The 22843-nt window shown below is 47.7% G+C and overlaps 2 protein-coding genes across 3 annotated transcripts; both read right to left on the bottom strand.

Moving 5' to 3' along the window:
• Nucleotides 1–1424: 1424 nt before the first annotated feature.
• On the bottom strand, nucleotides 1425–10696 carry cel.2 (carboxyl ester lipase, tandem duplicate 2). Its single transcript, XM_007902904.2, is given in 12 exon segments — nucleotides 1425–1590; nucleotides 2503–2700; nucleotides 3312–3515; nucleotides 4331–4523; nucleotides 5683–5800; nucleotides 6589–6696; nucleotides 7556–7686; nucleotides 8612–8809; nucleotides 9430–9549; nucleotides 9974–10060; nucleotides 10063–10120; nucleotides 10628–10696. Coding segments are annotated over 12 exon segments (1650 nt in total).
• Nucleotides 10697–14188: 3492 nt separating this feature from the next.
• gtf3c5 (general transcription factor IIIC, polypeptide 5) lies at nucleotides 14189–22641 on the bottom strand. Of its 2 annotated transcripts, none has more exons than XM_042337196.1 (11): nucleotides 22601–22641; nucleotides 21106–21337; nucleotides 20273–20471; nucleotides 19376–19571; nucleotides 19001–19105; nucleotides 18314–18428; nucleotides 17677–17757; nucleotides 16882–16979; nucleotides 16362–16444; nucleotides 15533–15675; nucleotides 14189–15028 (listed from the first exon to the last, which is right to left on the bottom strand). In XM_042337196.1, the coding sequence occupies exons 3-11, from the start codon at nucleotides 20467–20469 to the stop codon at nucleotides 14880–14882; spliced, it is 1167 nt and encodes a 388-aa protein (XP_042193130.1). In that variant the 5' UTR covers nucleotides 20470–20471; nucleotides 21106–21337; nucleotides 22601–22641; the 3' UTR covers nucleotides 14189–14879. The 2 variants fall into 2 exon arrangements, with proteins under 2 accessions (XP_042193130.1, XP_042193129.1); XM_042337195.1 differs by lacking the exon at nucleotides 22601–22641 and adding an exon at nucleotides 22439–22471.
• Nucleotides 22642–22843: the final 202 nt, after the last annotated feature.

The following is a 22843-nucleotide window of genomic DNA, read 5'->3' as shown; positions in this document are numbered from 1 at the left end:
CATACCTTCCTGTGTTATTTTTGTAAACGTCTGCGCGTCTGTTTCTAGTTTCAAACAGCACCGTTCTCTCGCCTTCTGGCTGTTTTAGATATAAAACTGCTTCGTAATTTTCCTGACATATGCAAGTCTACATTTTTTGTTGTTTTTTATTGACGATTTATGTGAGTACTGACTTACACCTGATATAATATTTACAACCAGACATTGAAAAGGGACCTAGAATGCTGGGTGGATTACGGGTGGATTTGCTGCAGATGCAGACAGCAAGCTCCTGATAATACAACTGGTCACTTCAATCCACGACTGTTTGTGGGACACCGCTGTGGCGCAATTGGCTGCCGCGTTTTGCCCACAAATGTACAGTCAATTCACTTTACAGTACATTCTGTGAAGCGCTTTGAGATGTCTCGAAGACGCGATAAGGCGCTGTATCAAATGCGAGGATTATTATATTTTTATTATCTTAATACTTTCTGGAATTGGGTAAGCAGGATATGTCCCTCCAGGGAGAGAGAGTGCGCAATCCATTCCAACTATCTATCTCTGGGATTTCCAATGTGTGGGTGGGAAGCATGGGATTCTCAGTTGGGTTTGGATACTCTTAAGCAACGGTGATGGGTTTCCGCACGTGTCTGACACCCGGCTGATCCAAAACAAATTATTCCTCTTTCTCTGTCCTGTCACAGATGGCCACCTAGTGACTTGTCTGGAGAACTGATTGCACGGTAGAAATTCCAGGAGCCAAACCAGTTAAAGGGTAAAAGGAAAGAGAGGGATATTTGCACCAGTTCAGTTGTGGAGAGAAATACCACAGGCTTCGCTCAGTCCCGAGAGCACAGTCCAGCAAGTGGGAAGGGCAGCAGCCAGTAAAGCCTGGCGTATGCTGGGGTCCCGTAAATGCTCTGGGACGCTACCCCACATGAAGGGCGCGAGATAAATGCAAGTTCTTGTTGTGTCAAGGTCAGCTTTGTGAGCCCATCACCCCCATCGGCTTCCCATCTCCCAACGGGTCAAGTTCAACTTCCTCGTTCGCATGTTTAATTCCCTCCCCAGTCTTACCCCACCCTACCTCTGTGCCCACCCACCCGCCACCTTCACCCATACCATCCCAACTGTTTCCTTCGCTCAACCAACACCAGCCAACTCCCCACCCTTTCCCCACCCCACCCTGGCCTCTCCCTCTGCCCAACTAGTGAGAGGGCTTTCGGACACTTGTTTTTAAAAAAAACCTAAAATATATATTTCTTTGTGGATAAAATATATATTTGCACTTATCTCAAAAAAAACAAATCCGTGATTTCTAGGAGGAGCAAAACGCGACATAAAATAATGGGCCGAATGACTTCCTTGTGATTACAAATGTGGATTTATTTCCAGAGGTACGCAGCGTAACTGTTAACTTTACATCAATGTTAAACCACGGTTTAAAGCTCAACGTACGTCTGGTTCCAGAAGTGCACAAAGTCAGCGCGGAGCATCTGCTTCATTGAGTCCAAGTTCACTTTACTGTTGATATCCAGGTAATGGGTGGACATGGAGCTGTATCGAGTCCAGGGAGTGGGCACTTTGGAGTTGCCGTTACTGGGATCACTGAAAAATCAATTCCAATGTTTCTGGTTACTCTCTGAACCCCTTAAATCCCTCTCCCTCCTCCCACCCCTTCATCCCAGCCATGTTATCAGTCATCACATCATCAACATCCATGGAAACTATAACAATTCACTGCCCTGTTACCCAAACCTGCCGTTGCTTTGTTTGCCTTCTGTTATTTATATAAATACTGTTTTTTTTTCAAGAGGTAATTTTGTACCTTACCTGAAAACAATATTACAATATTGTAGTTTAGGATTTGCAAAAAGTATTTTGCATCGAAATCTGCTGTGTCAGGGCCCAGGGAATCCTCCCACTCACTCAGCTCCTGTTAACCATGCAAGCCGGAGCCCTAATGGGGAGGGTGATCCTAGCTGGACAAGCTCTCAATGTGGTTGTAGTTGGTTAGACTCCAGAAGTTACCCCCAACGCACACTCTGAGTTCCCCAAGCCTTGGCTCTTTGCGAACACGTGCCTAATACTTTCCAGAATCGGGAATGCAGGAGGCATCCCTCGGGGAGAGAGTACGCCTTCTATTCTAATCTCCAAACGCAGGTAAGATGCGTGGAACTCTCAGTCTGGTTTGGATAGTCTTAAGTCAGAGGCAGCCAGTGATAGGTTTCTGAATGTGTCAGACACCCGGCTGACCCAAAACAATTGCTAGTCTTGGGGTGCAGTCGGGTACAGGAAAACTCAGGGAGAACATCTCGTTACGTATCAATTCTCCACCTGTACAATAAGGACGTCAATTTACCATTGCTCTGAGAACATAAAGATATTACACATTAAATGTAAAACACCCACAGACTGAGATAAAGCAGTCAGGAGTGCCTCTGGCACTGGGCCAATCTCTCTACAACCATCAGTAATTTCAAAGTCTGATATTGAGTCCCCATTCCCCTGTCTCCTTACCCAGTGTAGGCAAAGTTCGTCCAGTAGGCAATGAAGTAGTCCGTCACGTCCCTGTCCCGGGGCCAATACGCCAATGGAGTCGCGTACGGTTTTCCAAAGACGTATTGCAGGTCATCGGCATGGTCAGCCCCTGTCCAGCTGGGGAATATTGGAGCACGGGAGGGGTGGGTAAAGACATAGCTATACGTCCGTGCTCCCCTGAGAGGACAAGAAGGGACCAGACAAGGAAAGAAAGGAATGAGGAAAAATGGTCAACATGAGGAAAGAGTAAACCCACAGGTTCGGGATTCGGAAACTAGAAAGCTTGATTAATGTACAAATTGGAACCAAACCCCATGTGAATATGAATGTGCAGGTATCAGGTCTCCATGTGATTGTGTGTGTCTGTGTCTCTCTCTTTCTATCTGTGTTTCTCTATCCTGTTTTCTGTCTGCCTCTCTAACTGTCTTGCTGTGTCTCTTTTTGATCTGGATCGTCTCTCTCTAGCTCCTGCTGCTCAGGCAAAATCACAAACCTGTACCATCACAAATCCAATTATATGGACTATATGGGTTCCAAGTCCAGATGTGAGGCTTTTGACCACAATCTTCTGCCTCAGAGGCGAGAGTGCTACCACTGAGCCAGGCTGACAACGATGGCCCGAATGGCCTGATTCTGAACCGTAAATACGTTGTGCGATTTTATGATATGAAAATATTTCCAAACGCCTACACACGCACAGTCAATATACTTAGCGGTAATGACACATTAAATGCTTTGACACATTTGAATGGAAGAAAGCCCGGGGTTACTATGATCAGATAACTTACTGAGCATGTTTATAGTGAAGCTCCAATGCCAGTTGAGTGGGGATCAGGAAGAGTATGTCCGTCTCCAGGTTCACCACCGTCTGTTTGATGGTGTCCTGGTTTGGATTGGAGGGCCAGCTCTTGGTGTACTGAGCGTAAGTCAGATTGGCTCCTTGTTCTCCCTTCTCCAGAGTGAAACTTTCAATGAGATGATACAGGTCCTCCCTGTGAATAGCAACAAACATATTGGGCCACTTACAGACTTAATGTCAGCGTGTTCAAACATCCTTCCAATGTGAAAGGCGCTTTATAAATATAAATTTGCTGTTGTTGTTAATCATAAGCCTGCAAGTCCAGTTTGTAGTTGAGAGCATCACCAAGCAAGTTCACAACACATCAGATATTATTGTTGTGCGTGCGTGTGGGGGGGTGGGGGGAGGGTTGGACTTCAAGAGAGAGACAGAGCATTATAACACAGGGGATGTGGAGCAGGCTGGAGCCTGCTGAGCGGAGGGAGCGGACAGGTTGATATGGGGTTAGCAGGTTATAATGACTGATAAATACATAATTCGAGTGGTGGGTGTTGAATGGCTTCAGATTCTTGTGGTGGGTAGGACATCCTCCAGACGTGAAAGGCACTGTATAATTGTGAATTGTATTATATCGCTCCTTTTTGTTGTGGTATATTTAGACCCTCTTTGTACTGATCCCGATCCTCGACTGTTCACCGCCTTGGGACGTCCTCCCGACATGAAAGACACTTTACAATTGTAATTTAGTTGTTGTTGTTGTTATACTGCAATATGTATTTAGCCAGGCTGCTTCCACCATCTCTCCTGGTGGGTCTGGCACAGCAAAGTAAGAAGTTCCTCTTGTGTGCTGGCTGCCCTATTCTCTGGCCAACTGTGGTATCTGCCCAGGACTCTAGAGGAGGGCAGAAAATTACATTTATTTATACAGCGCCCTCTGTCCGTGTAGCGTCTCAGAGCGTTTCGAGAATAAGAACAAAACAGGAATAAACAACAAGGTCTTTGACATACGGATAGGTCTTTCCGATCAAATTAGGCTGATTGATTGTGTGAACATCAAAGCCTACGAAGATATGTCCATCCATGTCGTTGACTCCGGCGATGTAATCGATGGTGGCAGCATTGTGGTACAGGTTCTTTGGGTCATCAGGAATAAAGTCACCGTCAATGACAGGAGACCAGATCAGGTAGTACGCAAGTGGTTCTGCAGGAGAAGGTGGTCAGTCAGACTCCCAAGGAAAGTCTAAATATAACTTTCATTGTTAAACGTCCTGTCACCAGAGGGAGAGAGATTTAAGCAGCCACATGTCCTGCTACAAACCACAGCGCATTGAGCAAAATAAGTCTACGTTGTGTACACCTAATCACACTGAAACATCTCAAAGTCATTCACAAGGGAGTATTTTCAAGTGTAACGAGTGATATTAATAATAATCCTTCCATTTGATGTCTCAAAGCATCCTGAGCTCCAGAGAAAGCTACCGTGGCCCCTCGGCTCTATAAACAAACAGCTGCAATACCATCCAGGCACCCAGTAACTGGAATATTGTTCTGAGACTTTGGTAAGCACTTATTCTGTCTTCCATAACCAAAGAACAGCCTGACGATCATTGCTTTTAGTGATTCTACCTCACATAGGTGATCTGATGGGACTTAGACAACATGTCTGCTGGTTTATCAATTTATCTGCCCAATAAAAGAGTTGTGTAAACATAGTGATATCTAGAGTTTCCCATCACAAAACTAGCTATGTATCTGTGTGCCTGGGAAACTACATTTTCTAAAGTGCAAAACTATATTTCCGAGCAGACCACACAATAGGCTACAGAGTAAGCCTACAGGAGTCCTATAGCTCAGTGTTTAGAGCATTCGCCTCGCAATTGAGAGACCTGGGTTTGATTCCCGGCAGGGCAAAATGTTGGGCAAGTTTCCTTACTCCACACGTCTGATAATAATCCCTCAAGAAAAAAGAAATAAATAATAATTTGGTCACTCAATCCACGGCTGTTTGTGGGACACTGCTGGGCGCAATTGGCTGCTGCGTTTCGCCCACAAAATATGCAGTCAATTCACTTTACAGTTTATTCTGTGAAGCGTTTTGAGACGTTTAGAAGACGTGAAAAGCGCAATATCAAATGCAAGGATTATTATTATTATTATTATAAGATGCCTTCCTTTGGTTTTTCCTTTGGTCAGTGTAGCCAATCAAGTTCATTTAGTTATTTACATCCTCGACTGAAGCTTCATCTCCTCTTCTTACCGTTGTTTCTCCTGCCGATCCAGTCATTGTGAAAACAACTGCACCTTGTAAGGAAGGTTTGAGTTTATAAAATTCCAACCCATCATCATCTCGTCGCTCTTACGTTCTAAGTTGATAAACGGCAGTGGAATCGCCAGCGTGATAGCTTTGGGGTCGGTGGTCCTCAGGCAGGCCATCATGGTAGCATTGTTGTCTACGGGGCAGCCAACTTTCAGCGCAACCTGAAAGATAACGGTAAGCTGATCATTTCCAGGCAACGTAATACCTTTCGCTTTGGGCACTGGTAACCACATCCGGCATACTCAGGGGTATATAGCGGGTACTCCCTTCATTCTTTCTGTGTGTCAGCCTGACGTAGTGGTGGTACTCTTGTCTCGGAGTCCAAAGGTTGTGGGTTCAAACCTCACCACGTCGGGACTTGGAATCACATCGTCTAAGTTGACGCTCCAATACAGCGCTGGGAGGATGTTACGTTGTTGGGGGTGCAGTCCTTCACATGAGATGTTAAACCAAGGTCCTTTCTGCCCGATCTATGGCAAAGCTACTCTGTGACAAAAACACATGGCAACGTTGACCACTTTTTGCCAGATTTAGAGCTGATCATGACCACAAATCTATCCTCCATTTTGGTGCTTTGGAGCAATGACAGTCTGCACAAGCTCAGCTATAGCTGACCCTTCAGCATTTGCTACGACCCCAACCTCTGTTACGATGCAGCGTCTTTTCATTGTTCGTTTCTACGTTCTTACCTTTGAATTTTTTTTTTGCTCAGCCGGGCATCTGCCGCATGCGGAAACTCGTCACCGTACTTAAGAGTATCCAAACCAAACCGCGCTCTCTCTCTTCTCCCCAGAGGGACGCATACTGTTTACCTAATTCCGAAAAGTATTAGCCACAGGTTGGCAAGAGCCAAGGCTTGGGGACCCCCGAATGTGCGTTGGGAAATATTTTGTCTTGTCCAACCAATCGCTTGTAACTGGTAAATGACACAACACAAGGTTGTCCTCACCTCCTCTGCCCATTGCAGAGGGCTCCTCTGAATCGACCAGGGACATAGTGCCACTCCACTCTGCGAAATCGCTCGATTTATCAGTCCTTTGTTGTAGGGTGTCAATGTCTGTAGGAGGAAGATGAGTATTAGAAATGCCTATTATTAATCCGGGCATTGCATTCACTGCGGAGTCCTGCAGCTCAGTGGTTAGAGCGCTCGCCTCGCAAGTGAAAGACCTGGGTTCAATTCCCGGTTGGGCGAGTTTCCTTACTCCACACGCGAAATTGGGGGTTTAATAATTCCTAAAAAAAAATGCGGTCACTCAAATTGGCTGCCGGCATTTCACTTTACAGGATATTTTGTGAAGCGCTTTGAGACGTCTCGAAGACGTGATAAGGCGCTATGTCAAATGCAAGGATTATTATTATTTTTTATATCACAGGTCCCACCACAGGACAGTGAGACTGGAAATATAATCACAGGATCACAAGATGGGTCTGAATGAAAAGGACCCTTCAACCCATCTGATTTCACCACTCAGGCACACCACTCTATCATCCTCCATCACAGCATCAAGCTGCCTCTTAAATGAGTCCTAGTGTCCTGGCTTTAACCTATTCCAGGCAACCCTGTTGCAATTGCTAATCACCCTCTGAGTGACGTCTCTCTATATACAGCCACAATTATCAGGAGAGACTGCAGAAGCTGAGTGTGTTTTCCTTGGAGCGGACAAGGTTGAGGTGGGGCCTGATAGAGGAATACAAAATGTTGAGGGGCTTTGACAGAGTAAATAGGGAGAAGTTATTTCCATTGATAGGGTAGGCAGTGGCCAGGGAGCAGTTATAAGACTGCCACAAAAATAGCAAATTTAGGAGGACTTTTTTCCCAGTGAGTGGCGGAGGCGGAGTCCTTTGTAGCTTTCAGGAGTTGTAATTTTCAGAACAACAAAACTGCCCATTTTTGGACCGATCCTGAAGAGATTTACCTGAAGGGAGACACTAGCGCCCCCTGCTGATTCTCCAAAGAGAGTGATGTTCTCTGGATCCCCACCAAACGCTGCAATGTTTCTCTTCACCCAACCGATGGCCATGTGCTGGTCCCAGAGGCCGTAATTCCCTGGTTATAACAACAACAACTTGCATGTATAAAGCACCCTTCACGCGGGGTCTGACAATGAGCCAAGGGGAGAGGGAAGGGGGGAGGTGACCATAAGCACGATCAAAAGGAAGGTCTATAGGTGGGATTTGAAGGTGGGTTGGAGGAGGCAAGCCGGAGGGAGCGAGGGAGAGAGTTCCAGAGTTTGGGGATGTAGTGGCTGAAGGCACAGTCACTGATGGTGGAGTGGAGGGCACGAGGGACAATTAAGAGGCAGGAGGCAGCGGGTAGTGGAGTGGGGCGTAAGCAGATCAGATAGGTATTGAGGTGCGAGGGAACTATGTGATATGAAAACGAGTGAGAAGATCTTGAGGTTGATCCATTCAGTGTTTGGGAACCAGTAGAGCCTGGCTAGGACTGGTGTGATGGGGAGTATTAGAGTAACATAGATATTAAGTACTTGGGACAAGGGAAGGCCAAGCTGAGCTACCCCATATCTAGAAATGTAAGGACCGGATGGTGCTGAGACATTAGACCAGTAGTTTTAAACAAGCAATGTGAGGAATCAATGCCCAACACATCAGGGGGCAAGCCACTGGAGTATGGTTATGTGTGGAGGATTACACATTACATTTCATGACATCGCAAGAGTGGCTCCTGTTCTTATCCCCAGCATTATGTGCTTGTCTCACGAGGATCATCCTACCATTATAATGCTGCGCTCCCCCCACACTGCGCTGGAGTGTCAGTTTAGCCTATATGAGTTCAAGTCCCGATGTGGAGCTTGAACTGACAACCTTCTGATTTAGAGGCTTGTGCTGGCCACTGTGCCAGGCTGACACCCTGAATGAGCATTGATGAGTCTTTCCTTTGCCTCCTCTCTGTAATCAAGTACGGTTTATCACCCATTTTGGATTGTTATGATTTCATTGCCTTTGATACTAACCGGGTGAGTTGCTGTCTCCGGTGCTCAGGAATCCCAGGGGCCCCACACGGTAGCTAAGAGTCACCACTATGACTTGGCCGCGGGTGGCGATCTCAAAGCCATCATACAGGTAGTTACTCAGGAAGTTAGCGCCCTGCGAGGCTCCAGCTAGGAACCCACCTCCGAAGATCCACACCATGACAGGCAGATTGGTGGACACTGAGGGTCACGATAAAAGAGAAGTTACTTAGATATCTGTCTGGCCAGACCAGACTGACCCTCACAATTAATCTGGTGGTCATCTGCCTTCAATATAGTGGGAGGACCATTACAGGACAGCTTGTGACTTGCTAGTCACCTTGATGTTCTCGAGGTCCAAGTCCAATGCCACGTACCAGGCTTATTCATACCAGGTCCTCATGGGAGAGGCCTTGGCAAATAGAGAAGCCACCTCTGCCTCCAGAGTACATAGCGACAGGTAAATAGTCAAATCAAGGAGCAGATTGGAAAACAATAGGAGGATTTGATCTTAAAACACAGGGTGAATCAGCAGTCGTTACTCATGGAGTTTTCGATTATTAATTAGGTTCTTTTTATCTTTTCTTTCAGGATATTAACAGATAAAGGCTGTCAGATCGTGATGACTGCAAACCTCAGTTCGTGAACGTTTTTGTCACCGAGTTGATATGTGTAAACGTCTACATGGATGGCACGCAGTTTGAACGTCTCACATAGACCTATGAGTAAGGACTTTTGATTGATCCTGTATTGCCAGAGGTTAACCCTGTAGGCAAATTACCCATTAAAATACAGTGTGGTGATATTGGAGTGCATTGTACCTGAACTTCCCTGAGGAATCCAGATATTCAGGTAAAGGCAGTCCTCACTCCCACGCACATCGGTTTGTCTCAATGTCGTCTGCAAACATCTGTCTTTGAATTTTTTGGTTTTCAGCACATCTAGTAACAGAGAAGGAGCAGATCATTAAACAGAAATCCAGATAGTGCGTTCTGCACCTGTCCCACAGATCTCCCTCCCACTGCGCTGAGAAACGGTTCCATATGTGTCCTCATGTCTGAGCCTACATGTGCTTTTGGATGGTGTCTTCACCCATGGAGAACATCACCCAATTCTCACCCAACAAATATGCACGTTTTGCGAAAGTCTAATGTAAGATCTGAGGAAGAGCGCAAGGTCTCTCTCCCTTCTCTATGGGTAGCTCTTCCTACATAGCAGTGGCTTCCTATTCTGGCACAGCTTAGCTTAGACATTCAGTCTGTAAAGGATCCCACACACTCCTTGACCCTTCCCCTCCGTAGCTGAGCCTGTTATCTCTGCTCTTGTTTTATTCTAAGACAAAGAGAAAGAGAGGGAATGCTTTACCGTTCCAGCCAGGATGTGGCTCAGCTTTCTCAAACCTCTTCGGAGGGGCAGCAAAAGGAATCCCTCTGAAGATATCCACAGACCTGAAAGCCCATCATTTTCCCTGGTCCCTTCCACAAAACCGCCTTCGGTGTGTACCACACCCAGCTACAGTGACAAAGAGAGGAGCACAAAGTTAGCACAGCACCTCAACCTGATACTCTGACCCCAGTCCCCAGTGTAGCTGTGAGCAGCTTAACATCTGCGATCAAGTGTAGAGGATAATCAGATCGTTTGTGGTGCATTGCAAAAGATCAGAGGTTCTAAAGAAGAAGGTATCTAAAAATATTGTTCTGAGTTTGCTTTCCTTCCATCCACTGTTTAACAACAAATTGCATTTAGATAGCGTCTTCACGCTGAGCAGAGTCTCAGAGCGCTGGGTTAGGCTTCAAACATTGAATACCCACAAAACGGTAAGATTAAACTACCCACAAACTCAAACTGTTGTACATTCTCTGTGCTCGCAGCCCTCTGCGTGTGACAAGATCCAGGCAAAATACTGTTTTTCTCAGTGCTAACACATCTCTTTCCTCGTGGGTACCCAACAACTGCCTACCTCCCCCAGCCCCCAACCCTCAGTCCCCAGCCCGACACGGCGTTTCAGACAGAACTCACTGTGGCACGACCTAATGCTTCTCCCAGGTGACTGGCGAGCACGAGGCACAGGAACACCCGACAACTCATCTCAGCGATCTCAGCACACGGCTGCCAGCGACACCACGTATAAAGACTGCCTGGCTGCCAGCCCCACCCATAACACAGCAAAGCACAGGGGAAACGACCAGAATGATTAATTATTTTTCACGTACACGGACCTGTATGTGAAAAATAACTAATCAGTAATATAATATAAAATTAATAATTAATATAAGCCAAAAGCTGCCATCAAGGTTAGCTTGCAGTTATATATGTTACACGAGCAGTTGGCGGAACCCCAGCTGATGGTGAGCTTTTGAAGGGAGTGCGTCTGCAATGTAGCATTGGGGCAACCATCCCCCCCAAATAAAATCAGTCACTCACTTCTTGGCTGTTCGTGGGGCAATTGCTGCCATGTTTACAAATAATAATCCGCGCATTTGACATAGCGCCTTATCAAGTCGTTGAGACGTGTTTGCCTACAAATACAGTCACTACGCTTTACAGTAAAATCCCGTGAAGTGCGTTGAGTTGGCTCAACGATGTGATAAGGCGCAAATTCAAATTCAAGGCTTGTTATGATTTATACATTATTTTATTTATTAGCTTTCTCTGACTGTGCTTGTGAAATTGAGGTCCAGTCAGACAGACATCCACAAAGTACAATACAATCATTGAATAACATCTTAAAGCGCTTCACAGATTATACTGTAAACGTGAAATTGACCGTATATTTTGTGGATGAAACTTTTTTTTCAAATCAAATAAAAAGATCATTTTGGTCTGGCAGTTTATCAGATATGGAACCTGTAACAGCAAAGGGTAGGATTGACTTATTGAAAGGCTGATGTGGATTAATTATCACATTAAAAAAATTATGAAAGCATATTCCTGCTGCTGACCTAAGCCCGACTGTGTAAACCAAGGCATGTGAAATAGTGAGAGTAAAGGTTCACTTACATTGTCGCTGTTTCACTCCCCCTTGTGAGACCTAACTTTGCGGATTAAACATCACTGGATCCAAAACAGTAACAATGCTTTGAGCTGAGCTGGAATTGGTTTTATTGGAAGATGCTATTCGATGCCAGACGTAGGACATTTTTGATAGCAAATAAACAAGATCGACAACTTGCATTTATGTAACAGCCTTCAGATGGGGTATGTAATCTTTCGGAGCACTCTGTAACTGGAGTACAGGAGCAGAGGGGCTCGGTGAGCAGATCTACAGGGCATTAAAGGTGGCAGAGACAACATAAATCACTGTAAAAGGGAACATGATAGCTGGCTGAAGAGGAACGTTAACCAGAGTGGAGAATGAACAGGAAAGTAGGATCAGATAAAGTGACTCATAGAATTGTAGAATATTACAACACAGAAGGAGGCCATTTGGCACATTGTGCCTGTGCCAGCTCTTTGAAAGAGCCACCCAATCAGGCCCACTCCCCCGCTCTTTCCCTATATCCTTGCAAATGCTTCCTCTTGGGAGTACTTATCCAATTCCCTTTTGAAAGTTGTTATTGAATCTGTTTCCACCAGCCTTTCAGGCAGTGCATTACTCATGTGGACAAATACATTAGTACAGACGTGATAGTCTTTGAGACGCCCATCTAACTCTATCTTGTAAGCCGGGTCACCTTTGGAGCTCAACGGCATCAAGGTGACTTGTTTGGTAATGGGTTGTCAGAATCAAACCCACCCTCTCTGACAGTCTTGGTAGTCTTCTAAGCTGGGCATTTATATAGCGTTCACCTTTCACGCTGGGAGGAACTGTTAACCTTTTGGGCTCCGAAAAATGCTCTAATTTCTCAAGTATATCTCTATTTGTGTTCAACACTGTTAGCTCGCTGAGTTTGGTGTTTGGCTCAGGGCAGTCCCAAAGATCAGGAGCTGAGTGCTACCACTCTCCCTTGTGAGACCTAGCCTTGTGGATTAAACATCACTGCTCAGCTCAGTGAGGTAGGCTCCCTCTTTGTCTCACTCTTTAGTTCACTTGGAGGGAGGGAGGGGAGGGGAAGGAGGGCAGATAGTTGTGTAAATCGTAAGAAAATAAGGTGCTCACAAACAAGGACCTGGATGAGGAGAGGACGTTGAGATGTGAACCATATTTCTGGAATAGATTCTTTATACTCCAAGCACCTGTTTGCATGAGCCAGATTTTCCTGAATTGCGGCCAGTTTTTCTTGGCAGCGACTCATTGGAACTACGTCAAGCCTGATATCTCCCGGTCTGTCACCTGGGCCATTCTCACTGGTTACATCAGCCTTTGGCATCACCAGCCAAATGCGTGTGCGCGCTTCAATACAAGAACTAAACTGGGACCGGCTCGCACCCCACTCCTCTACCATCCCCTTCGCTCAACCGGCTCCGGTCTCCTGCAGGTCACACGTCCCCTCCGCTCCACCACCACCACTACGTCCAAATGTCTCGAACTTCCGGCCTCAATCTCTCTGCCTTGCACCCTCTTTACCCGTCTTCACATTGCATTCTGGAGACAGTGTATAGTTTGGGACACGACATATCAAGCGACTGCCGGGATGGTGGAAGGCGAACTAAATGTTCTTATGAGATTTTCCTCTTCTTCCGAGCCTACGGTCACCTCTGCCAGTGTTAAACACTCTGTGAGACACTAACCCGCCTAAAAGATGCTGTATAAATGCAAGTTGTTGTTGTGGCTCACTGCAACTAGAAGGAAGAGGGAAGTTAGTCCACTCTGGTCCCACCAGGGCCGTTCTCCTGCTCGTTCCTCACATTCTTCAATCTGCTTTTTCGAGTATCTATTTGATCTCCTCTGAAAAGAATTCATGGCCTGAGCAGTTATGTGTAGCAGAGAATATTCTGTATTCCAACCACCCTTTGCGTTAAATATTTTTTATCTTTCTTTTCATGTTTCATGAATATCTTCAATATCTTCAAATCCGTTACAGACTTTACAACAAGTGGAAATAATAAATTAATGTCTAAAAACAAATTAATATATTGTTTACCCCTTCATAATTTTGAACTCGGTCAGGTTTTTTCAGCTGAGAGTTTCCCAGGATTAAGATTATCTTTTCTTCAGTCAGCGGGTGCCTGACATACGTGGAAACTACATAAACGTGATAACTGGGTGTCTGATGCCCATGGAAATCCATCACTGTGATCAGCCAGGTGTCTGACTGCCTTTCAGAAGAATTGATGCACTCTACTTCAGTATGTTTGTGGTATAGCTTCCACTTCCCAACCACTTTCTATATGAAGACATTTTTTTTCTAATTTTACTTCTTTTTATGAATATCTTAGATGTGTGGACTCCAGTTATTAACTCCTTGACCAGTAGAAATAATCTAGACGTTCAAAGCCGGAAGTGAGAAGACATTGGCGGGAGCCGAGTAGAATTACTTTGTCTTGTCCATGTTGAGAACTGCGAGAAATTGTGGGTCATCCAAGCCTTTGTGCGGGACAGGCAAGTGGGCAGAACATCAGAGGACTTGGGAACAAGAGTCAAAACCGGAGGTGGAAATGTAGGTCTAGGCATCAGAACATGGGAGAAAAACAATCATGTTTGGAAAAACAAATGTGTAAATTTATTACAGATAAAGTACAATAAAAAAAATTCAGGTACATCATCTCGTTTTTCATTTATATTTTGTCACGTCACTTTGTTTGTGCCACTGGAAAATACTGAGACACAGACAAAATATAAACCCCTCAGGGAAAGGTCAAAGGCCTATCGATGCAGAAAGCCACTAACTCCAAACGGAATCAGCTCAAGGCAGTGCTGCTAACACTGGGAAAGCAGAGCGCAGTGCAGGTGCACTCACACCTCTACTCACCCTGTGATCTGCAGCAGGCCTGCTGTAATTACTGGCCTCCCTAGTGGAGGATGTCACGTGAAATAAGTGTGAAATACACACCAGATGTTATTATATTAATCTTCACAGTTTATACGGGGCCTTTCATGTCTAAAACGCTTCCCAGGATTTACCGTAACCTTCAGTGACTGTATTTTATGGACCAACACGGCAGACACACACAGCAATGTCCCACGAATAGCCATGGAGAGAGCGACCAATTTGATTTGGGGGGATTGTTGGCCAGGGCATCAGGAGCGACAAACTCCCTTTGCTTCTCGAATAGCGCGGTGGGATCTTTGAAGTCCTCCTGAACAGGCACAGATGGGACTTCGGTTTAATGTCTCATCCGAAGGATGGATGTGAGTATTCACTCCCCATTTAGGATGATTGCGACACAATCACATGTAGTCCAGGATTTCAGTCTCCATTTCATTTTCACTCCCATCTGACGGCTGATATTCCTCCTCCTCTTCGTCCTCCCCAGATTCACCCGCCACTCGCTCCGTTGGGAACGAAGGCTTGTTCCCCGCACAGATTGACACTGTCCCTGAAAAGAGACCCCCAAAAAAATAATTTACAAAGTAGCAAACAATTTACAAACGGTTGTGAAATGCTCCCACCTCCCCTTAGGCGAGTCTCGTCTCCCCCCAACCCAGGCATGTGAGAGGGAAGTGGTGCGGAGGGAGGCGCAGAACTCTTCCTGGACCCTTATTAATCTCATTGGAAGAGAGTGCGGGCACCACACACACACACACACACACCAGACATACATGGAACTTTAGTTTGGATTTTCTTAAGCATGGTGATGGGTTTGCCAGATACTCAGCTAACTACAACAACTTGCAAACTAGTAAACAAATCACTCATAGACCTTCTGTGAGGAAGGGAAACTGGTGCAGAAGGGGCCAGGCTTCCAGTGGCTACACTGACCAGGGAAAGTGAGGAGAGGGGTATAAAAAGAGAGAAAATGGCCCTAAGAATGAGAAGGAGTGATTAGGTACCAATCAGACAGGACAAAGAAAGTCCTAGTTGGGTCTCTGATCAGTCTCACCTGGTCTGTTCTTGCGACATATTTCTTTGATCATATTCGCCATCCGATCGCGCAGCTCATCACTGGTCTTGGGCAGACACCACCCGTCCCGCTCACTGCACTCCACCTCCTGGCCCTCGTTACGGTGAATGATCACCTGTAAGCTAAAAAGACAGCAAAAACTTGCACTGATACAGCGTCCCGGAGCGCTTGGAACCGAGCAGGAACTGTCAAGGGAGAAAGCCTGACTCACCAGCATTACCCTATAAACTCAAGAGCAGAGTTAAAATAAAAACAGACCCAAAGATAGTAGATCTGGAGAGGTTTTGAGACAGCAGACCGGTTGCTGAGTGTCCCTGCAATCACCATCATTCACCCTGACATTTGATGTGCCTTTCACGTCGGGAGGACGTCTCGAAGCGGGTGAGGGTTTGGAGCTTGCCTTCGATAGAAAGTACTTAATAAGCAGATACTGCCCCAGTCATGCACTGTTCGAGAATGGAAATTCCTCCCGATTCATCCTCAAAACAGTCACTCCAAACCCTCTCTCAATATCAGCTCTGCTACACATGAGAGTGGGACAGAGAGAGGTTGTTCCCTCTCCCTCTCTCTCCCTCCGAGATTGAGAAACTGAATGGGGAAGCTTCTAACAATTAAAAAAAATTCTGTTGGAAGTTGTAAACTCGATGTTTTAGGAAGGTATAAAGGGATTCAGTATAAACTGTATGTGACAGTCATTTCGTTTATATAATCAGATATCACTTCTCTGAATAAACCCATCAAAACCTGAACCTCTCAATGGCCATGTGTGTGTGTATGTGGGGGGGTGACACACAGACTGGTGCTGTACCTTTCTGCATCCAGGTCACACAGCTGGTAAAACATCTGCCGGTAAGGTGGGAGGGTGTCCTCATGGAATTTGTAGGCAGATTCCTGGAATGTACAAAAAGAGATGTAAGGAACAACAACAGCCACATCCTGTCCCTTCCTCTCCCCCTCCCTCCAGCCTGTTCCCTCCACTCCTGTACCCTGCACTCCAGCTGTCCCTCACCTCCCCCCTCCCAGCCCAGCCTGTCCATCACCCCTGGATTATGACTTATCCTCTTACAGTAGTGTAACAATACAGCGCTAAACCTGTCTTGTGCATTGGAATAAAATCAGAAGTGGCTGAGAACACTCAGCAGGTCAGGCAGCATCTATGGAGAGAGAGTTAAAGTTTCAGGTCGATGACCTTCCATTAGAGCCAGTCAACTCACTTTCCTCTCTCTCCGTAGATGCAGCCTGAACTGCTGAGTTCCCAGCCACTTCTGTTTTTATTTCAGATTTCTGGCCTTTGCAGTAATTTTGTCTTTTGTGCATTGGAAACTTACCTTGAGTTTGTACCGGCAGGAGCTGGGCCACACCCCCTGGGAGTTGGTGGGAGTGCGAGGAGCCTGGTTCAGGTCCTGTATACTCACCACCTGTGGGGCTGAGAGGGGCAAATGCACATCAAAGCCACGTTGTGTGGACCACATCACACGATCTCAAAATAATGGTTCCTCATTAAAGAAGCATGTTACCTACATTGCTACCATACACAATTACATTTGTAAAGTGCCTTTCACGTCAGGAGGACGTCCCAAGGGCCTGGACAGTCAGGGATTAGGACCTGAGCGGGGGTGGGGGGGGGGGGGGGTGTTGGAAAATCAGGGAGGGTGGAGGGCAAAGAGGGTGGCCGAAGGCACGAAGAGGAGGGTCTTGAGGCGTGCCTTAAAGGAGGAAAGGGAGGGAGTGAGACGAAGGGAATATGGGATGGAGTTCCAGAGGGTGGGAGCAGAGAGGCTGAAGGCCCGACTGCCGATGTTGGGGCGGGCCGGGCTGGGCGGCGGCCATGAAGCAGGCCGGACAGCAGGAAAAAACTTTGCAAGGCAGCAATTTGAGATATGTCGATATATTGACATGGCCAACGGTACCTTTATCCGTGGATATTACTGGAAATAGAATCCCTCCTAATTTTCGGTGCCACTGTGAAGCTTCTATATCTTTCCCAGAGCACACACCGTCTGAGCTGGGCAGGGCAGGCAGCTCAGGCCAGGCAAAGCTCCTCTTAAACCACGCTAACTACGCTAATTCTCAGACAGCGTATGAGTGAGAGCAGGTTACCTCGCCTGCCCAAGCTCCTTTACCTGGTTTGCTGACGGTGATGGGGAGGCTGTAGTTGAACGTGCTGCGTTTGGCCTTTACCGGCATGTCCGATGGCAGGTACCCTGCAGAGTAAAACAGTGTGAACACACCTTCCTCCGCCTCACACAGCAGAAAAAAACAACACTTTCACTGGAAACAGCACTTACTCTTATTTTCCTTTAGAATTTTTTTTCCCTTTATTTCCCTTTGAGATCCTGTCCTCACTGCAGGTTGGGGGTATATTAGGTTGAAAGCCCTCCCATCCCCACCCACGCACACACACACACTTCCCTATCCATTAGCTAGAATTCTGCAGAAAATGGGAATTAGATTCCTTCTGCGTATGACTGATTGGGCAGCTCTTCCAAAGAGCCGGCTCAAGTATGATGGGCCAAATGGCCTTCTTCTGTACTCTAATATTTTATGATTCTATGTCTCTCGAGAGGTGGGGGGTGAAGAGAGGACAGGGACTCAGTAGTAATGGGTGCAGGTCACCCACATACATGACCAGCCATAGAAACAACCTCGGAGATTGACCCGTGGAGCTAAATGAAACACACAATAAGCACACTTTGCTGTCCTGGTGCAGAGTGTGACTTCACGCCAGCAGTGACTACAGGGAGCAGAGACTTTAGTTACCATGTTTGGTGCTGCATCGGAGCCGGAAATCCAACACTTGGTAAATCTTGGCTTTGGAGTCTTTCCTTGGATCGTAGCCAAACCTGACCCAGAGACTGCGCCAGGGGCCGGTCAGCTGCAGCAAAGCCGGGGACAAAACAGGAGAGATATAAATCTTAATAGTTGTGCACTCATCGGCTTTCACAGTGTGCGTCACATCAACCGAGCAGCCTCACTCATTAGCAGGACTTGGAAGGGCAGATCAGTCACTGATGGCAGGGATTGTTTCAACTCAGCTCCTGTTTACTCTGCAAGCCAAAGCCCTATCTGACAGGGTGGTCCTAGCTGGACAAGCAGCAGACAGTGCTATCAATGGGAAGCTATGCAGTTTTAGCTGGTTAGATTTCAGCAGCAAGTTTCTGAGTCCCCAACCAACCGGCGCATTATACTCTCCGGAATAAGCAAGCAGGATGCATCCCTCCAATGAGAGTGCAGGTTCCATTCCAGACAGAGTGACATTTCCATGTGTAGGTTACTCTCAGTCTGGTTCACTTTGAAGCACGGTGATGGGTTTTGTATTTGTCAGACATTAGCCTGACCAAAACTAAAACTGGATAAACCAACTGGACTAAAGAGAAAGACACAATTGCCCGTTTGTGATACTCATTATATTGTTTAAACTGTAACCTAATAGAGAATGTGGCTCACCATGTAATAGGCAACAAAAGGCAGCAGCACCTTCAGCTTGTCGGGGTGGATGTCGATATTCGCCTTCACAGCATTTCGTGACCAGATGGGTCGGATCTTGAACAGCTGGGACACAAGACACACACAGGATGATGTGGGAAACACCTCACTATCTGACTTAGATGATTGCACTGAATGAATTGGCCACGAGGCAACAACAACAAATTACATGTTCACGTCAGGAGGATGGCCTAAGGCACTGGACAGTCAAGGATTTGGATCCGAGCTGGGGGTTTGGATCATGAGGGGAGGAGGGCAGATAGGGTGTGGTTAGGAGGGCGAGGGTAGGAGGGGTGGAGGTAGGAGGGTAGGGGGAGGAGGGTAGGGAGACATTACCTTGCCCAGGTCGTCCTCGGCCCTGTTGTCCGCAGCCTGGGTGTTAAACTTCCTCCAGTTCTGGACGGCGGCTTCCAGAGGCTCGGACGGAATCTCAGGGTCATCGAAGTTCACAAATATAGCGTTGTGCGGGCGCCGGGCACGGCCCAGCCCGATCAGGTTTTCATTAGACAGTTTGGGAGGATGGTAGCCCTCCCTGGGGAAACAAGAGGATAAACTTTGTGGGTAACATTCCCCCTATGTCCATCACACAAGACTTGGAACACAAGACACACATAGGATGATGTGGGAAACGCCTCACTACACTTCCTGATGTGCAGAACAGCATGATTCAGTTCCTCTGCCCTCTCTCTGTACAGAGCTGGGAGGAGGCATTGCCACAGACTTTACCGCAGACCGCGCTCCCAGGCGATACCGCACATGAAGTGCGTTAATTAAATGTAGGTTGTTTTTTTATGCAGAAGAGAAGGTTGAGGGGTGATATGATTACGGTATTTAAGATTGTGAAGGGACTAGATTATGTGGACCATGATAAGCTGTTTTATCTCTCCCTCAATCCCTTGGCCTGGCCCCCTCCCTCCCCACCTTCTTATCCCACCTAAAGACCTTCCTTTTTGATCGTGCTTACGATCACCTTTCCCATCTCTCTGCCCCTGGCGCGGTATCAGACTCTGCCACTATTAAGCGCTCCGTGACATTACCTCTCGTGAAGGGCGCTATATAGATGCAAGTTGCTATTGTTGAATGTGCAGTAAACAAGGTGGAGTCTATGGTCCTGCATCAAGTGTTTGAATACATTTTAAAATTTACTGCAGATTTTACTGTAGGAACTGAGAAATAACTTGTTTAAAGGGTAAACCACTAGCAGAGATCACCTTCAGCGCTGTGTATACTGACCTGTGCTGGATGTCCGGCCGGTAGAAATAATCCACGGGGTTATCCAGACGGGAAAAGATGGGAGGAGGCACATACAGTGGCAAATCCTGGTCAAAAAACTCCTTGTGCTCCGGTTTCCGCAGGAGAACTTTATCATACATGGACACTGAGGATCCATCAGACGCACTGTGTATGCCCAGAAACTGGAAATCTGACATTCCTGTCACACAATCAAACACACCTGACATAACAGTGCAATCACACACACACCTGACAGGACACCGCGCAGAGCATTGAGAGATTACACAACCAGAAACAATTCACAATTCAGAATCTTAGACAAGGATAAATTGTCACATACATCACAGACAAACGTCAGCCTGGCTCAGTCGCTTGTACTCTCACCTCCAAATCAGAAGGTTGTGGGTTCAAACTCCACTACCGAACATTTCGAGCTCACAGTTTAGGCTGACATTCAAGTACAAAGTGTTGACAATGTCGAAGGTGCTCTGTCTCTAACCTGTGCCATAGCTGACCTGGGAGTATGGACGGACAGTGCAGAGGGATCTTTACTTTGTCTTTAACTCAAGAGGTTACTGACATGGGAGTGTGGACGGATTGTAGAGGGAGGTTTCCTGCTCTGCTTTACCCTGTGCTGTTGCTGACCTGGAAATACTGGATACAGAAGTTGGGAAAGTACACAGGATGGGAAGAGGCTCGAGTCCTATTCATTTAAAAATGAAACTTTCCCATCTCCACTTTGTATAGAACCAGTGAGAAACAAATCAGAATTAAAAACATCCACGAGTCCCGCACTGCAAACAGCAGATTGCACAGAGAAACTAACACCTCACCCTGAAATTTATACGTGGTCCCGATAAGCCCCAGGATTTCCAGTTCGTATGTAAAGTCTCCGTCCCCGCTGTGGGGTGAGGCTGGGTCTCCGGGACCCTCGGCCTTGTGTCTGCACCTGCGGACCCTGAGCAGCAGGCTGGTGGCAGGGAAGCGGTTGGCACACACCGGGTGGCAGTACGGATCCTTCGGGCGGAAATAAAGCTCCAGCCGCCTGGTAGGGTCTGCGTAGGTCTTCATGCAAACAATTTACAATGATTATTATTGCTCTGCCTTCCCTCACCTCCATAACATCGCCCGACTCCGCCACTACCTCACCCCTCAGGCCGCCGAAACTCTTGTTCATGCCTTCATCACCGACTATGCAAATGCCCTGTTTGTCGGCCTTCCCCACTCCTCCCTCCACAGGTTGTAGATAATCCAGAACTCTGCCGCCCGTGTCCTCTCCCGCACCAAACTCCATGACCCCATCTCCCCATTCTCGCCCGACTCCATTGGCTCCCTATCCTTCAGAGGATCCAGTTCAAGATCCTGGTCCTCACCTACAAAGCCCTCCATGGCCTCACCCCACCCTACCTCTATGGCCTCCTAACCCCCTACCAACCCGCCCGCTCCCTCCGCTCAGTCGGCTCCTGTCTGCTCCACGTCCCCCGACCCACCCGCCCCACCATTGGCGGGAGAGCCTTCAGCCACTCTGCCCCCAACCTCTGGAATTCCATCCCCCGGTCACTCCGCCTCGACCCCTCCTTAGCCTCCTTCAAGTCCCTCCTCAAGACCCTCCTCTTCAACCATACCATCGGCCACCCCCCTTCCTCCCCCCCACCCCCCTGACCCCCCCCCGACCCCAGCGCTCGGGTCTGAAACGCTGTACACTGTCCAGCGCTTTGGGACGTCCTCCCGACGTGAAAGGCGCTGTACACATGTAATCTTGTTGTTGTTGTTGTTGTTGTTGTATTATGGACAGAGTCAACTGTGGGGGAGGGGTTGGGGGGAGGGGTTGGGGGCAGAGGGAGGGGCTCACCCTGGACACGCCCTCCTCGCCCCCCAGGGAGGCCAGGGCGGCGGGTACACTCCTCACCACCCCCGGGTATTCGGCGCAAACCAACCGCCGGCGCGAGTCAAACTCCAGCTGGAAACTCGGCCCCGGTCCCCGCACCGGGCCCGGGCCTCCCGCCGCCCCCCGCACCGGGCCCGGGCCTCCCGCCTCCCCCGCACCGGGCCCGGGCCTCCCGCCGCCCCCCGCACCGGGCCCGGGCCTCCCGCCTCCCCCCGCACCGGGCCCGGGCCTCCCGCCTCCCCCCGCACCGGGCCCGGGCCTCCCGCCGCCCCCCGCACCGGAGCCTCCGCCGCCATCGCCCCGGGGTTTGCTGCGTTCCTCTCCGAATCTCGTCCCCCGGACACCCGCTCCGCCCGCACAAAGGTTCCGGGCACTGGAGGGACGGTCTCACACACACACACACACACACACATTAATAATAATAATAATAATAATAATACCCGCGGCCTTGACGGTGGGGAGTACCGGCATTGGTCAGTCCGGTTTCAGTGCTTTTGAAACTCTGCGCGAAACAAAAACGGTCTTCAAAGGGGAAAGAGAGAGAAAGAAGCATTTTTGACTTTTTTTGAAATGAATCAAAAATCAGGTGTTTTTTTTCACGCACAAACCCGACCCCTCCTCCTCCTCCACACCGGGAGTGGCCCCTCACACACACACACACACACACACCGGGAGTGGCCCCA

Source organism: Callorhinchus milii, unplaced genomic scaffold (assembly GCF_018977255.1).
Source record: "Callorhinchus milii isolate IMCB2004 unplaced genomic scaffold, IMCB_Cmil_1.0 Scaffold8, whole genome shotgun sequence".
NCBI lineage: Eukaryota > Metazoa > Chordata > Chondrichthyes > Chimaeriformes > Callorhinchidae > Callorhinchus > Callorhinchus milii.
This window is presented reverse-complemented; position numbering and strand designations above follow the sequence as displayed.